Source organism: Phaseolus vulgaris, chromosome 2 (genome assembly GCF_000499845.2).
Source record: "Phaseolus vulgaris cultivar G19833 chromosome 2, P. vulgaris v2.0, whole genome shotgun sequence".
Lineage (NCBI taxonomy): Eukaryota > Viridiplantae > Streptophyta > Magnoliopsida > Fabales > Fabaceae > Phaseolus > Phaseolus vulgaris.
Window position 1 is genome coordinate 8421985 of NC_023758.2, and position 18151 is coordinate 8440135.

Consider the following 18151-nt stretch of genomic DNA (forward strand, 5'->3'; position numbering starts at 1 on the left):
TCGTCAACATTAAAAAAATTGTTTTCATCCTTACTGCTCTAACTAAATTGTTAAGAGAAAGATTTATGAAAATATTGTGGAATAGATGAAAATGATTGAAAAACAAAAATGTAAAGTGATGATAAAAATCAATCATTACTAATAAAAACTGAAAATAAAGATAAAAAAAACAAAAATGAAAAAAGAATATTGGAAACCAACAAAAACAAAAATGAAGAAAGAATTGAAAAAAACTAACTTAGAAAAAGAAAAATGAACAAATAATATATTTTAATTTAAATTAGTTTACTTTTTAGTTTTCAAATTTTATTAAAACAAATTTTAGTTTTTAAATATTATATTTGAAAACAAATCAATTTATTTTTTTTAGAAAAAAATTCAATGACTTTATAAAAACTCAATTCACTTTGAGAAATTATTCAATTCAGTTTAGATTTTTTTTTTCTCACTCTAATAACACGTCTAAGGTGGCCAATAAACTAGAAATATCCGTAACAAAAAGTTATGTACTTGTATAGTCTAAAAAGGGACCTACATAGTACCTGGAACTGGGACAGACGGTAACAATTGTCCGATCTCTCGGTCATTCCTTCTTCGTCCTTTTTTATTCTCTCCCTAACACTCGGTTGTTCCTCTTTTGATCTTTTTATACTCTTCAACACTTCAACTCTTCAACTTTTCAACTCTTTGATGCTTGGTCGAGAGTTAACTTACAAAAGGTTCTCTAATGATCAAATAAGTATTTTATATTAAAGTATATGATGTAATTGATAAATGCGTACATTACTTTTGTGTATAAGACCAATTTATAGTGTTTAGTAATTGACTATTTCATTCATGGACCATATTTGACACGTGTCTTCAATAAAACAATATTAGTTGATTTATCAGCTTCCGGATTCATCGAGATGTAGCCTGGATTTGAGGGATGTTACCCTGATTTGTAGGATGTTACCATACTTATCATGTATCCTTGATTTACTCTTCAATGTAATTAATCATCCGATCGATCGGTCAAAAATACCCAATAACATAGCTCGTTCAATCTCAACCGATACAGTATCGTCGATTACATTTTCTCTTGCAACATAAGTCAAACTATCAAACAATAGACTTTTTTCAATTTTTACAAAAATAAAGAAATTATCATTGGAATGAACTAAGAATGATGGTGACTAAAACTGGGATGTTCACAGGTTGAGTAGAGTAGGATTTGGGCAAAATGAGTTTTTGGTTTTCTAGTTGAACTTAATCTTTCTATATCTCGTATCTGCCTTCCGCTCTCATCTTTCTCAATCTATCAATTGGTCTGGGATTCGGTACTATTTGAAAGATGGGAAAATTAGCAAGGTAAGTTGATTGATATTTTATGTGATCTCTGATTTTCTTATAAGACTAGGTGCAGGGGTGTCTTGATTTTATATGTAAGACAAGATGACACTGTTTTCTTAATAAGAATATATTATTTTTTTGGTATGTTATGCAGGTTGAAAGAACTCAAAGAAGCAAGGATATGGGTCTGGTATTAACAGATTTGGGAGGAAAACATTTACACGGAAAGAAAGAGATGCCTACTAGAGGGTCATTCCTCAGTTCATTGTCGAGAAGTTTGGCACAATGGCATTAACCCACAAAATTTGATAACTAGGAACAACCTTCTCTTCTCTCTCTCCTTGCCTCACTCGAGAAGCATAGGTGTTGGTAGATCACATTGTTCTTAATTATTGTTTGGTGCATTCATGATTGATTGTTTTAGTATGGTAGGAATTTGAGTTCCATTTTTTCATTACCCATTCAATCCATATGATTTTTTATATAGCCCAAGCCTTTTTCCTTAGGGTTGATTTTGTAATTGTAACTGTCAGTGATTGATTTAATTAATATAGTGATCAAGAATTATCCAATTTATATAAGTATTTACAAGAAGGGTAAGAAGCACAAGAATAGTTGTAGGCACAAGTGCATGGAGAGAGCTCGGTGGAACTAGTGTTGGTGGGGAGGTTACTAGCGCTACAGTCGGAGAAGATGCTGTCAGAGGCTTGGTCACTAGAGCAGCAGCCATAACGGTGGGAAGAGATGTCGTCGGCGACGATGCGAGGGTTACGGTCTTAGGGGACATCATCACTTAACACCTCACATCTCTTAATTCCGTCTTCCTCTGTCACATAAGCAGCACTTGACGTTGTAAAGTGCGATTTAACGAAAATGATTAATTTAAATACATTTTAAAAAATATAAGGAACCAAATTGATTTTTTTTTTAAATCAATATACTAAATTGAATATTAACCCTAAATGCAAAGACGAATAAGGTAATTATATCTATTTTTTATTATTAGTATTATTGACTTGTCACATATATTATCATTTATTCTATGACAAAAAAACCCTTGTAACTTTTCTCTTACCTACTTCACGTGTTTCATAAATCAAATAGCATAATGATAGAAGAGAACAATAAAAACGAAAATGATATAATTGATGAAAAAATAAATATATTTAGGTTTATTTATCTAATTTTAGGGTTGAGATATGACAAAAACGAACAATGAAAATCAATGTTAAAGATAAATGATAAATACATTAATACTAGAGTTATTAGGAAAAGAAAGACATACTATCACAAGAATGTTTAAAAATGTTTAACTTCATTTCAAAAGTAAATGATAGACAAAATAAAAGAAGATATAAATGAGAGTTTTAGGATTGTTTAAAGTTATGCCAATTATAATAGATGTGAATCAAGTATGAGAGTTGGTATTAAGTAATTATAGTAAACTTATAACTCAATTCATATAAGAGTGAATTCATTTGAGTTATGTCAAATTTATCTCAATCATAAATAAAACTAAACTCTATCTAATTTGATTGGATCAACGAATAATCCAACCCAATAAACAATAATTAGAACACAAAAATAGAATTTTAAAGAAATTAAAAATTTTCAAAAAAAAAAGTAATGGGTAAAAAACATAATTTCTTTTGTTATTATATTAATTTATTATAATATATTAATACTAATTTTAATTATGTATTATTATAATAGAGTCCATAATAAAATGAAATGAAAATAGATGATCCCTAATAGTTAGGAATAGAAAATAATGAACTATGGATGTAAAAAAATGGTTAGTTTGATTTTTGAGATGAGATTATAATAAGAATAATAAAAGATTATGTGGACATCCAGTGATCCAAACTATGAGCAATGGGAAAAGGCGAGTTGGAGGAGAGAAAAAAAGGCATGATAGAAAGTAGTTGTAAGTTGAGTTGCCTAACAAAGCAGTGCTGTTGCAATTTGTGCTTTGTGACCTGACCACTGTATAATTAAAATGCAAGGAAAACATCTAGCTGACTAAACAAGAGAAGATCACAGAGAAGCAGAACATTAGACATTCGCATAGTTTCTTCCTGTGAGATTTCGGACAAAGGTCCCCACTAACCACTGGACTACAAAAGGGTGGAATCTAGAAAGTGTCAAAACAAAATTGTTCAAAACATGTTTCATGGCAGGCGAATAAAACTGGTTTACCACCAATTAGTGACAGTAACAAGCACTATAAACAACCCATAATTAATCATGATTGCACCCCCACGTCACCTGCCACATGATTAACTTGACCACCTGCACCATGATTGTTGTAATACCCACCGCCTCTTCCTCCTCTTCCTCTGTTGTTATAGTAGTTCCTTGGATAATAATTCCCAGGCTGGTCGTAGTATGGATTGCGCCCGTTTTGGTAGCCTCCTCCTCCTCTGCCACCACCACTTCGACCTCCACGCCCATTTGAATAACCCCTACGACCACCTCCCCCTCGACCGCCTCTATGGTTCTGATAACCCCTCCTCGGATATGACTGCTGCTCCTTTCCCTCGAAATCTCGTTCATTCTGCTCTGCATCCGCTTGTGGGTTCGTCTGACCGTGTTGAACTGACACCACTTCATTTGCATTTTCTGCTTCTACCTCATCCTGCAGTAAGAAAATTCTTCAGCGTCATATCTACTTCAATGACATTAAGATATCTATATCTAGCCAAATTATACGAACCTTCTGAAGCTCTCCTTCAGGATCAGTCTGATCATCTTCAGATCCATGTCCTTGGAAATTTGTGGTTCCTTCATCCTACAAAAAGCATATGGAACTTGTAAGATAACAGTATGCAGTATCAAAAAAAAAAATTGGCTTCAATGATCCTGAAGACAATAAAATAAGTTCAATGTCCTTTACAAAAGCAACAAGCAATGAGAACTTGAAAAGTAAACAGTTGTATAGAATTAATATCAGTATTATTAGCTATCATATTAAAAGCAACAAGGGTTGTCATTTTACAGAGGATTTGACTGCTTAAAATCAAATAAAAACTTGTGCGGAAAATCTTAAAAGATAAAAAACTTAATAAGGAAACGAGGGTATGCAATTATAATACTAAATCAGCCAATAAGATTTGGAACATCGAAAAAAAGTTACGACAAAAGAAACGGATATTGTGTATTACAAGGGATGAAACTCAAGTTATATAAACAATAAACATTTTGAAAAGGAAAAGGGTTATGAAGATACAACTAAAAAAAAATGGACTTTTAATAAAAACATGTATTTGTTCATAGATTAAATGAAAACCCCAAACAGGTAAAAGCTAATATTGGAATTGATCAAGGTGCAGAAACACAAAACTAAGAATTCTTTCTTTATCAAGGTGCCATAACTTTCGAATTGATAAAATAAGGTGTGAAATATTGTCATTGTTCCTAAGATTTCTTGGCCAGAGAGACAATAATTTTGGAATTGAACCACAAAGAATGGTATGGCCTATATGTTGACGAACACCTTTAAAAACAACCACTCCGCACACAATGGTTTCCTAACAAGGAGCCTTTAATACATATTAAAGAATACTTCTCTTTTAATAATCAACCCCTCACCAACCTAGTGCACAGATAAACTGACACAACAACTGCTCCACCCACAATTGCAGACAAAATAACAGCCAGATAAACTACATACAATTGTTTTGTTCAGCATACTTAAGAAACTGCCGATGCAAATTTCTTATTTTTCTACAGTATACTAACAAATTTAAAAGACACAGGGTCTTGCAGATTAAATAGATAAAAAAAGTCTACAATATTAAGCATATCAGAATAATAATTTGTTAACTGAGATTTATCAGTTGTAATGGTGTTGCCCTTGAAAGAATATAAATGCTAGATGTGTTCTGAGTCATCATAAATTAATAACAGTTATTCTTCATTCTTCAAAAATATTCTCTTCATTCTCTAAAATCTGGCATTCGTTGGAGTTCACATTACCAAGAGAACCAGACTTGTAGTTATAGCAATGATTTTTCAATAAAATTATAATCTAGTGCAATGACATGGGTTAAAAAAGAAAATTAATCCAGTGCAAAGTTTTAGCCCGGACTGACAGTACAGTTTAAAATGTATTATTTAATTTAAACAAAAGGATCAGTACACGAAAACATCAGGCAGTGAAAAGTAATCAAACATTATTTCTTTCTTGTTAATAATCCTCTGGAAGTTAAACAATAAAAGCACATTTGTCTGTATACTGTAGTGAACTGTAATCAAACTTTAAGCTTACATCCAAGCAAAATTTGTTAACTCTAAAAGTGATTAATTGTGTTACTTTGGCCCAAGAAAGTTTGACCAAACAAATAATCTTTTGTGGCATGAAACCGTAGTTAACATTTTGGTACTTAGTGAGATACATTTGTTATTCGATAAATCACATATCTCTATGTGAATAGAAAGAGGAACAAACAGTTGTCCTCCCAGTAACCATCTCAGGTTTTAGAATGTTGTGCAAGTATTCAAACTAACAGAACTTCACTACACTAGAGGGTGGTACCCACTACATTTTTGTACACCAAAATTACCATGCATCAGCATTCAAATGAATGTTGAACAGAGTAAAAAACTATATTTGCACACAAATAACAAGAGTAACAGTGGTTTGCAACTTTTAGTGCAATAAGCATATACACAGCACACTTATTAGAACTTCGGTATAATTTATAAGTTATTCCCTAGTAAGTTACAATTTATAAGTTATTCCCTAGTAAGTTATAATTTATAAGTCATTCTCAGTTAGCACTCCAGTGGAGGGGTCCCCTCTTAAGCCCTCTAAAATCACTTAGGAGATAGCCAGGTAGCAATTCATTTGCCATTTGAGACAGCTAGATGCATCGAAAAAAGATAAATGCCACTGATCTTATTTCACTAACCCCTGACAGGAAATTTAACCAAATCAGAATTAACTCAACACTCAGAATCAGGAAATGCAACAACAGTTAATAGCTAGAAACATTGAGCAAAATACCCCATAAAAAGTGGTTTTGATTCAATATAAAAGAACAAGTAACCGGCTATAAGAAGTCAACCATGGCAAAAAAACTCAAATATATCAACCAAAGTCTAATGACAAGGCCAATGCTAAAGCAAAGCATGATATATAACTAGTGTTATTGATGGCAGACGGCAAAAAATTCGCCATACACAAATGGCATAAGATGTAGCACAATGTAATCAAAATCACGATCTAGATCATCGATCCCACGATCTTGCATTCTTTTGGGAGGAAAACGTGTTGGATCCAATGTAGTCAAACTCATAACTCAAAAGGATCGGAGAAAAGATAAAGATAAAAGATTTTAACTCGACTCGTAAGAGTTACTAATAGTATTATAATATATATTTATAGTGTTACAATATATATTTATAGATAAATTAAAGAAAAGATTAGAAATCCGATGTGAATTAAAATTATTGGGAACTTATTATATTTTAAATGGGCCAAGTAAGGCCCGGCCCAAATAAATTTAGGAAATGACTTCCTCTTGCTACTACAAAATGCTTCTCCAATGACTTAATTTGAATTAGTCAGGATTGCAATAGTCTGGATATTAGAATTGGGTCAAGACCTAAATGTATTTCAACAAAATGCTTCTCCAATGACTTAATTTGAATTAGTCAGGATTGCAATAGTCTGGATATTAGAATTGGGTCAAGACCTAAATGTTTGAAATACATTTAAGGGTTTATTTTGGGGCGACAGCTCTTCACTTCCATGTGTCGTACATCATCCCTTTTAATCTCTTCATTTTCAGCCACGGTCACAACCTCACTAGAGCGCACCACCACTGTCACCACCGCACAAGACCATCAAAATCGCCGCTGCAAAACCTCGTTCTCTACGCTAGAGCAACCAAGTTCCATTTTTCTTGGTCAAAAATGGCTAAGCACAAGTCACGATCCAGGATCAACAACCTATGTCGATCCTTAGATCGACTGGTCTGTGCGGCACCTCGCTATGATCCTCTTCTATACCTATCTATCGAGTCACCTCAGTTGGCCTTCAAAACATGCTTACTTGTGCGAGTATGCGAGTAAACTTGTAATTTTAACTACATCGGTTGGATCAAAAAATTGCCAAATCGAAGCAATCTGATGAGTCATGGGTCGGATCGGAGGATCTTTGAGTCTCTCCAATTCGTGACTCGACCCATTAAAAAAATACCTAAAAACAAGGCCCACCCTAAATAACACCCCTTATCATCAAAAACCATAATTTCAAAGCCCTAATTGTAGAACCCCTCCTCTGTTCGCACCGTCGCTCACACCATTGCTCGTGTGCACCTCCCTCGTGATTCACCGCGAGTGCTTTTTATGTTTGCTACCTCACTACTCTTCCTCACAATATTAAAACTATTTTAATTATGTTATGTATTTGGACCATTTTATGAATTATGAATCTATTTTTAATTATGTTATGTACAGTAGTAACTTGAGTGGTAACTCTTTCGAGTCGAGTTACGATCCTCGAGTTACGAGTTATCATTCCCCTTTTGATCCTCTTCCCAAGTTACGAGTTTAACAACATTGATATAGCAACTTATGGCAGAACCATGGCAGGTGTGTATGTAATTGCAATGCAAAGGTAAGTCAAAGAGTCATAAAAATCAAAGGGGATAAATTAGAAAGGTCGAGAGGTGGTGAAGTCAAAAAAGAAAAGGTTGAGGCAGTGAGAAACAAGAACAAGGTCAAGGAAGAGATGTTGAATCAAAGAAAATAGGATAAATAATTGGGGGTAATAAGCAGGTCCAGGGTTTTAGAGAAGGGTAGAATGTTTAGAAAGGTGAAATGACCCAAAACCCAAATTCTCTCTTTTTCTCTCCTAAGATTTCCACCATACTTTTTCACCATGGCCACTACATCAATGTTGTCAAGATCACAAGTTTACTTGCACGAGTCAACGAGTTTGGAGGGCCACCCAAGGTGACTCAATCAGCAAATCAGTATCAAAGCAGATTGAGGCGTTGCGATATTGTCCATCTTGGATCATGACACGTGCATTTGGAGGGCCACCCAAGGTGACTCAATCAGCAAATCGGTATCAAAGCAGATAGAGGCGTTGCGATATTGTCCATCTTGGATCATGACATGTGCAGGACATTTTTGGCCAAAAAAAATGAAACTTGGTTGCTCCATCAAAAGAGAATGAGGTTTTGCAGCAACGGCACGCACTCTGGTGAAGATGTGACGACGGTGGAAAATGAATAAATTAAATGGGAGGGTGTACGCACAAAAGTAAAAAGGTGTTGCCCAAAAAATATAGCCTAATTTCAAAAAATCTAATTCAAACATTTGGACATTGACCCAATTTTAATATTCAGCCCATTGCAACCCTAATTCAAATTAAGTCATTGGAGAAGTGTCTTGCAGCCGCAAGAGGAAGTTAACAACAATAATAATTAAAAACCACAATCAAACAAGGTTTATTTGGGCCTTACTAGGCCCATTTGAAATATTACAAGTGCCCAAAAATTTTAATTCACACCAGATCTTCTTGCAATTTACATCTTTAAGTTATCTATAAATATAAATATGAATTTTACATCTTTAAGTTATCTATAAATATAAATATGAATTGTAACAGGAATTTGAGATCCTCTCAAGTTACAATCTTTATCTCTTATCCCCTTTCTGATCTTCTTGCAATTTACATCTTTAAGTTATCTATAAATATAAATATGAATTTTACATCTTTAAGTTATCTATAAATATAAATATGAATTGTAACAGGAATTTGAGATCCTCTCAAGTTACAATCTTTTCCTCTTAAGTTACAATCTTTTATCCCCTTTCTGATCCTCTTGCAATTTACGAGTTTGACAACATTGCACTACATGAAAAGCACCCATCACACAAAAAGCCACCATTAAACCGCCATAAAATGGAAGTCATTGCGAAATTTGACACCACCATATGCCATGGCAACTTTTTAACAAAAGTGTCTATAGTCAAAGACACAACATTCATGGATACATGTTTAATTACTCAAAAACAAATATTGAAACAAGGTCTCTTCAATCTAACCTAATGGGAAAAAAAATACTGGAAAATCACTTTTGTCCACTCCAAAAAATATAGTTTCCAGCATATCGAAGAAAATCATAAACAGAACATATTTAGACATGCTTGCATAAAATACCATCCGTAAGCAACATGAACGAGACAGGTCAGAGCCTCTTCTTGTGCATACTTTATAACAATAATGGTTCTAAATCTTAATAAAATTTTGCCAAGGTTTGCAGGCATTCCTCACCTAGTGAGATAAGGCTTTCGTTGTGGTTGATCTGCACATATTGCAGATTTACTGTGTAGAACAAAATTCAAATGAATTAATATATGCATAATAACAATGTACTTGAAGATGTGTATATTTACAGAGTACTTTAACTAATAAAAGGTTTCTCCTAACATTTCAAGTGCTGATTCAAGTTTGCACTTGACACATATTTTTTAATAAGTCTGCATTGTGATTATTACACATATATCTATAGCATAATTCTACATTTCTAAAAAAGTATGATTCGTGATAGGAAACAAATTACTCATAGGTCTCAATGACCTTTTAAAGCTTGAGCACAGATTACAGTATACATCAAACCCCCACCACCAGCAATTATATTGTATGTGAAGCTAACTAGTAACTTAACAACTTATACTCTTTCTTCACCACTAGCACAGAACTCAACAGCTTATTCTTAAGAACTATTTCACCACTACATTCCTCTGAGTTGAAGGGCAAAGGAAGCACATGCTTATTCATCTATACGCATTCTAGACAACACTTCAAAACTCATGAATAAAACAGCAACATCACATAAGAATTTAAAGGGTGTTCTTCAAAACTAATAGAGAGAATGGAATTCTAATATAATTTCGCCCTAACCACATTCATAAGCAGAAGAATTACAACAACCAAATCAGCAAGCATCCCTCTCATACCCCACTCCTTTTAGCTGTACAACAGTAAACAAAAATACCTTTCAACAAAAGTTATATTACTTTCAAACAGCATATTGACAGCTAGCCCTCAATCCCAAAGTCCAAAAAAATTAAACATTTTTTCTGGCAAGCACACAAAAAATCCAAGCCATTAACTTAACTCATCTGAATTCAAAAGAAAGCTATACACATCCAAACAAAAACATTTAAGAAAACAACCAATCCAGCAACATTACAATTATACCTTCTCCTGAGACTGATAAATAGGTTGTTCCACTTCAACCGGAACCACAGACCCATGCACGGACACATGGAAAGAAACGTAATTCCCCCCAGCAGCAGCTGCAGCAACTTCAACCGGAGCCTTCATCTCAGGAGTAGTAGTAAAGTACTCCGAAGACATTATCTTATCCAACTTCTCCCGCAATCCAGCATCTACAAAAATTGAAACCAAAAGCCAAAAAACACTAAGTAACAAGTTAACAACCAACACAAAAAACACCAAACACGCACAGAGCAAATGAACAGAACCATACAAGTAACATCAGCATCAGGTCCGATGGGATGCTCCGACTTGGCGAGCCACAGCTTGGCGTGCTCTACGCAGCGCTGCAGCGCGTTCTTGTGGGAGAAGCTGGAGTCGGCTGGCCGAGAGACGAGCAGGCCGCGCAACGCCGAGATCGAATCCAAGTCCTTCTCGCCTAGCAGATCGGTGGCATCGTCCGTGACGTAGTCGTAGGTCAAGCAGCAACCGCGCTCGTGCGTCCGTGTGAGCATGGTGGAGGCGAAGTCGCTCTTGACATCGAAGAGCGAGCCGAAGTAGAGCAGGTTGAGGAGGTCCTCCACGACGACGTCGTCCTCTGAGTGCTGCGGCGGTGGCTGCTCGAATGAGCCGGAGCTTTCGGCTAGGGTTGGGGTTTCGGCGCCTCGAGCATTCGGCGCCGCACCCTGGAGTTCCTCGGTTAGCGCGGAGGCGAGGGGCTGGCGAAGCTTCTCAAACTCGTCGATAAGGGCGAGAATGGAGGGTTTGGTGCGGAGAAACTCTTCCTGTTCCTTGTTCAAGGTTTTTCCCTGGGAGAGGGACTCTTCCATGGCTTGGATGCGGTTGATCTTCTTGCGGTAGGCGCGGATTCGCTTGTTGATTAGGTTCATGACAGGGCCGTCGGCGACGTCGGGGCTTGCGGGGGTCGCCATTTGCAACCAAGCACCTCCTGCAGTTGGTCTTCTGGTCTTCCGCTGGAACCGAGGTTGCACGGTGGAGGCGCAGAGGGAGGGTTGTTCGACGGCGGAGAGAGAAAGAATGGGTTGGGTTGGGTTTGGTTTGTTGTGAACAATACGGCGCGGTGTGCGAGCGAGTGTTTGTGTGGAGAGTGTGTGTGTACTTGGGGTTTGAGAGAGTTTATAAGGAGAGTGTGTTGTGCGCGCTATGGTTTTGGGGTTTCCATTTTGTGTTTGTGTGTGTGTCTAGAATATTGGGAGGAACCGAGTGGGCCGAACTTGTCGGTTATGTGGCCTTGTGGGATTTTTGGATCCAATAAGACATGGACACACCACTTCCCTCTGCCAGCTGTGTAAAATGGATAGGTCCAATCACACTGCACACTACATATTAAACGACAATTCCTAATATTATTATTCTACTTCTTCTCTGTTAACCAAATTATCTCTTTTTATTCACTTATTTACCAAAATAATTCCTCCTTAAACTAGATTAATGAATTTCAGGAGTTTCAATATTTTACTATATTTTCTGCCCCAGGATAAATTTTAGAAAATTCTGTAAAACAGTCTAAGTTTATATTTAAGGGTGTAAAATTATTTTTTTAATATTTCAGAATTCTTTGTGATAACCAATCTTGAAAATTATTCTCATTATTGGAAATTATTAACTTATATCTTATTGGTCAAAATAGTTGTAGAAAATATTTATGTAACTTTTTATATATTTTAAATTTACTATTATGTTAAAGTATTTAATAGAAGTAAAAAAAATCAATGAACCTTTATTTTGTTTTGAAAACGTTAAATTTCCACATTCTTTATATGAGAATGTTTACGTAGAAAATATTGGGCAAAAATCATGTTGTATTGGTTTACTAAATAGTAAGCATTTTTATATTAATTTTAATTGAAAAAAAAAATAGATAGAAGCTTCCTGTCTATCATTTTTATTTGTAAAATATTTAAAAAAATATGTAGATATTATTGTTAGTTAATAAAAAAATACATTTTAAGATATTGAAACTTTCTTTGAATAATCTAATATAATAAGATAATAGATAGAAAGGTTCACTCAAGTAAGAAATTACCAAGAGTGAATGGTTCTCTAGTAATAAGTAAGATTCAACATTTTATGAACAAATTAAATGGCTTGAGATTAATTTAAAATAATAAAATATGAATATTAATAAATATATTAAATTAATTTGAAAAAATAAAATACTAATATGAGCAAACAACCTACAATATATTTATCTCATATAAATTTAAAGGATAATTTAATAAATCTTAATAAAAAGTAGTTAAGACATAAAATCGTAAAATAAAAAAAAAATAAAAGAATTACATACCCATGAAAATAATTACTTATAAACAAGAATGTCAAAACCAAAAATAGTGAGAATCCCCTCAATATTATAGTTAAAAGAATCCTAACATATTTTTTTCTAGAACAAGATTCGTAGATATGAAAAAAAAAATGTAACTGAAATAATTATTTTAAGTATGTAAAAAAACTTATTTATTGCAAAAAAGTTTATGTGAAAAATTGATATAATTTCAAAATTACATATGAATAACATTTTGAGAATTAGTTTCAATTCTTGAATTCACATAAGTTTTTCTAGGTGATATTACTCAGAAAAAGATATATGGTAAATGAAGAAACAAAAAAAGATGTTGATTACGAGGAAGAATTTATATTATTTCACTAAATTATACTACCTCTATTCTTTTTTTATATGACAACGTATCTACTAACCAACTAAAAGTTATATCTATCCATTTATAGCTTCAAGTTTCATCAACAATAATCCAAACTCAACATTATCAACTAATTTTTTTTTATCAAGTTTCTTCACATTTTTTTATAAGAAAAAAATTGTTTTTTAAAAGGCAGCTCGAAAATTGAGGATGTGTAAGTTGAATACAATTTGACACTGCAAATAAAAGAATAAAGCTTATAAATACACGAAGAGATCATGTATAATCTAGAGAAGATGTTAATTGTTCTTAGTTTTCTTCAAAAAAAAAATATTCTTCTATATTTATAATTTTTCTTGAAGACTTTTAAGTAAGGGAAAAAAACTATTGTAAAAAGAATATATTAATTTTGATAAGCATGGAATAAGTGGGTTGTTTTCTTGTGTTCCGTTTTGCCTAACAAGATATGTACCGGTCAGTATCGGACGAGCCATGGACCGATCGATCAAGGTAAAAAAACAACATAAAGAACACAATAAATAAATAACTATTATTGCTAGTAGTTACCACTAGCATTCAATAGGTAACGGTTTTCATTAGTAGTTATGAAGGGTCATTAGTAAGAATCATTAGCATTAAATGAGTCAAGGAGAATATCAGAGCACTGACTTGAGCGTCGAAGTGCAATCACAGGTACCCCAGTCCACCGAGCAACAACAATAAAGGAAGGAGATTGAAGAAAGGACACAAACACATCAACCACTCACCGACAAGCATAAGTACTCTCTGGACCCCTCACATTCCTCACATGTACAAGATAGAAACATTGTATGCAAAATATACCAAAAAAATATTAGGTATTCTTAAAATTATTAATTGTAACTATCCAAAGTTAAAGAATGATACATATCTTGCTCACTATGATATATTTAACTTTTTAACCGAGTATTTAATATTGTAATCAAGTAATTAACACTCGTTATATAGTCAACCATTATGGTTATTATAGTTATTTTATTGTTTTATCGAACTAATTGACAAAGATATATATATATATATATATATATTCTTCTATAAGTACTTATTCAACTTTTAATATTTTTTTATATTCACAAATATCTCATATTATTTATGACTTGAGTGTCAGAGAGTCTTTTACATATGGATCTCCCTTATCTCTTTATGATCAGCCAGTATCAAAGAGCTTGGCTTATAGAAAGGTCATCTCTTATCCACCTCTATATTCTTTTAATCCATTATCAGTAAGAACATTTGGCGTTCATCGTGGGGCTCGAGTAAAAAATTTCCAAGTCCATAAGATCCTTAAAGCTAAAGGAAATCTCAACTCACTCTACGAGATAAAGAGAATGAATCCTCTAGCACACAACACCAAGAAGACCCAAATTAAGGCTCTCCTCCGCATGAATGAGGAGAACATGCAAAAAGTGATGGAAAAAGCACTCAGGCAGATGTAGGATAAGCTCGACAAGGACATAGAATCCTTGAAGGAATAACACCAATTTAAGCAAGAGCAACTCTAAGTAGAAATGCAAGCAGTGTAAGAGAAACTCGTAGTAAGGAATAATAATTGTCAAACCACCCTGGGAGATCCGGAGCAGGACGAGTACACGACCAAATCCCAATCACCCTCCTTCAGGTTGAATCCCAATCATCCTTCTCCCGCCCACCTACATAGGAGGAACATCCATCATGTTATCATCGCCCCCACCAGTCCAAAACATACACTTCAATACCAAGGTCATCATGGAGGGAAACTCGGGGCAATGATCAACGACTCTTTAAGGAAACTACTACCCCTCCGCTGAATGAAGTGATGAAGGCTAAGTTGGAGGGCTTGCATCCTTTCATGATTGATTTCATGGGGACCCAACTACCCCAAAAATGGAGATGGTTGACAAAGACATCCTCTAGGGTTTTATATCACCTTTTATTCTCCCAATGACGTCTAGGATTATGTCTCACACCTCATATTTAACCTAGTTGGGCTTGAGCTAAGTGACTTCTTGCCTAGGCGCGATTGGGCTTGCTTGGGCGAGTTGGACGAGTTGGACGAGCAAAAGCTAAATTGCTCTAGAGTGATCTCGCTTGGGCGTTATTGGGCTCGCTTTGGTGAGTTCCTCTGGAGTGATCTGGCTTAGGCGAGTTTTGGGGCAAGTTTCCAGCGTTCCAGCTTTCCCTTTTCATCTTGTTTATTCTCTTTTGGGAAGGTTAAGCTCAGACCCAACCACTAGGTCTATGGAAAGGAAAATACAAGAAGATTGAGACTCTGCTACTGATGGCAGAGACACGCTCCTATACATGTTCAAAAATGCCATAACCTAGTGTAGATATTTAGAGTAGAATTTATTTTCTTGTCAAAATTAAAATAGAAATTTTACTTGTAATTTTGCCCAAGTTTGCAAGCTTTCTCACTCCCTTGTCTAGACTCTCTAGGATAAACACATTTATCTTCTTCTTCACCTCTCCAAGTGATATGGCCAAACCAATCACTCTCCCTACCTCTCATGCACCTTCAAGGAAACCATAGCTTCATTGGAGTCATCCTTGTCCGCTTCATCGATTTGCTTCCGCCATTCATCTCAAAATTCCAAGGAAATCAATCGGGCATGAAGGCAACACCATCATTAGGTATCTAGAGCTTTGGTTCTTCAAGAGTGCTCCTTCCCACAAGGTCATTCAGATAAAACAAAAATTTGAAAAAAAATGAAGTTAAAAAAATACTTCTATCTAAACAACCTTCAAGCCTTCTGTAGTGTAAAGAGCACTTGCATGCACTGCCACACTTTCTAAAGTTTGTGAGCTACCTCCTCAAGTCAAAAATCTTTTAAAAGAATTTGGTGATGTACTCCCTAAGGAAGGACCCATTGGACTTCCACCTTTTAGGGGTATAGAACACCAAATAGATTTAGTTCTGAAAGCTAGTCTACGAAATAGACTGGCTTATAGAACTAATTCTGAGGAGACTAAAGAGATAAAATCACAAGTTCAGGAATTGTTGGAGAAGGGTTGAGTTTAAAAGAGTTTAAGTCCTTATGTTGTACGTGTTTTGTTGGTGCCTAAGAAAGATGACAAGTGGAGAATGTGTTGTGATTGTAGAGCCATCAATAACATCACCATCAAATATAGACATCCAATTCCAAGACTTGATGATATGCTTGATGAATTGCATGGATCCATTATATTTTTCAAGATTGATCTTAAAAGTGGATATCACCAAATAAGAATCAAAGAGGGTGATGAATAGAAAACTGCTTTTAAGACCAAATTTGGACTATATGAGTGGTTAGTGATGCCTTTTAGACTTACTAATGCACCCAGCACTTTCATGAGGCTTATGAATCATGTTCTTAGGGATTACATAAGTAAATATGTAGTAGTTTATTTTGATGATATATTAGTATATAGTCAAAGCCTAGAGTCTCACCTAAGTCACTTTAGGGAGGTCCTTTTAGTCCTTAGTAAAAATAATTTGTTTGCTAATGTAGATAAATGCATTTTTTGTGTAGATAGTGTATTGTTTTTAGGTTTTATAGTTAACACAAATGGGGTACATATTAACCCCGAGAAAATCAAAACCATCAAAGAATGCCAACACCATAAAATGTAGGAGATGTTAGGAGCTTCCATGGCTTAGCAAGTTTTTATAGGTGATTTTTTCCTAACTTCTCAAGTCTAGCTTCACCACTCAATGAGTTAGTGAAGAAAGACACTCCATTTTTTTGGACAGAGAAGCATGAGCAAGCCTTTCAAAGGTTGAAATCTCAACTCACAAATGCACTCATTCTAGCTTTACCAAACTTTTCAAAAACTTTTGAGCTAGGGTGTGATGCATCGGAAGTAGGAATAGGTGTTGTTTTGTTGTAGGGTGGGCACCCAATTGCATATTTTAGTGAAAAATTCATGGTATAACCCTCAATTACTCCACCCATGATAAAGAGCTTTATGCACTTGTGAAGGTCCTGCAGACTTGGGAACACTATCTAGTCTCAAAAGAATTTGTCATACGTAGTGATCATGAGTCTTTGAAATATTTGAAGGGTCAACACAAGTTGAACAAAAGACTTGCAAAGTGAATGGAATTTGATGTGATTCCAATAGCATGATATGGATATAAAATGAATGGGTAACTCTAAAACAGCAAGTAAACCCCAAGAACTATTCAAGAACAGTTCAGGAATCACAAGAACAGTGCCAAGAACAGCAAGTTAACGCAGCATACAAAGGAACTACCGATTGGAATGATCTAAACAACAAAACCCATGGAAAGGAACTTGAAAACAACAAGCGTATCACATGTAAATTGATACCAACATGGGGCGAACCAAGAAAAGCAAGGAGAACACCCAAACTGCACTGAATAAAAGAGAAATAAAGTGCAGAAAATGAAAGGGAAAACAGCAAGAACAGATTGCACCTAATGGAATAGAAAACCAAGCAAGCAACACAAAAAAATGGAAGAAGAATGGAAGATGGAAAGAGTGACTTATGTGGTTGTAGACCAAGGGAGGATCTTCACGCCACTTGGAGGGTGGCTTGCTCCAAGATGAGTGGTGGTGCCGCCACTTGAAAGTCCCAAGAGCTCACAAGATGAGACTAAAGAGAGAAGAAGAATCAATGCTCACAACTTTCTCTAAAATTCACTAGCATTTCATTACTCTCAATTTTCAACTTGTTTTACAATGAGGCAAGACTCTCCTTTTATAAGGTGAGAGATGACCGACCCTCTAGGTAAGGAAGGAAGGAAAGGCTCCTTCTAGTTCCTTCTATGAACAAAAGGCTCCTAACTAGGCCAAAAGGTGACCTTCCTAGCCATTTCTAAGTAACTAGTGACTAAAAGTTCCTTTACATGCATAGTTTCTTTTGTTTTCCTTTTTAGGCACTTCCCTAAGGCTATCCT

The 18151-nt window shown here is 35.0% G+C and overlaps 1 protein-coding gene across 1 annotated transcript; it reads right to left on the reverse strand.

The window, feature by feature from the left end:
- Positions 1–3376: 3376 nt before the first annotated feature.
- LOC137810581 (uncharacterized) lies at positions 3377–11780 on the reverse strand. Its single transcript, XM_068611932.1, has 4 exons — positions 10848–11780; positions 10556–10746; positions 4049–4123; positions 3377–3970 (listed from the first exon to the last, which is right to left on the reverse strand). The coding sequence occupies exons 1-4, from the start codon at positions 11503–11505 to the stop codon at positions 3578–3580; spliced, it is 1317 nt and encodes a 438-aa protein (XP_068468033.1). The 5' UTR covers positions 11506–11780; the 3' UTR covers positions 3377–3577.
- Between the last annotated feature and the right edge of the window lie 6371 nt (positions 11781–18151).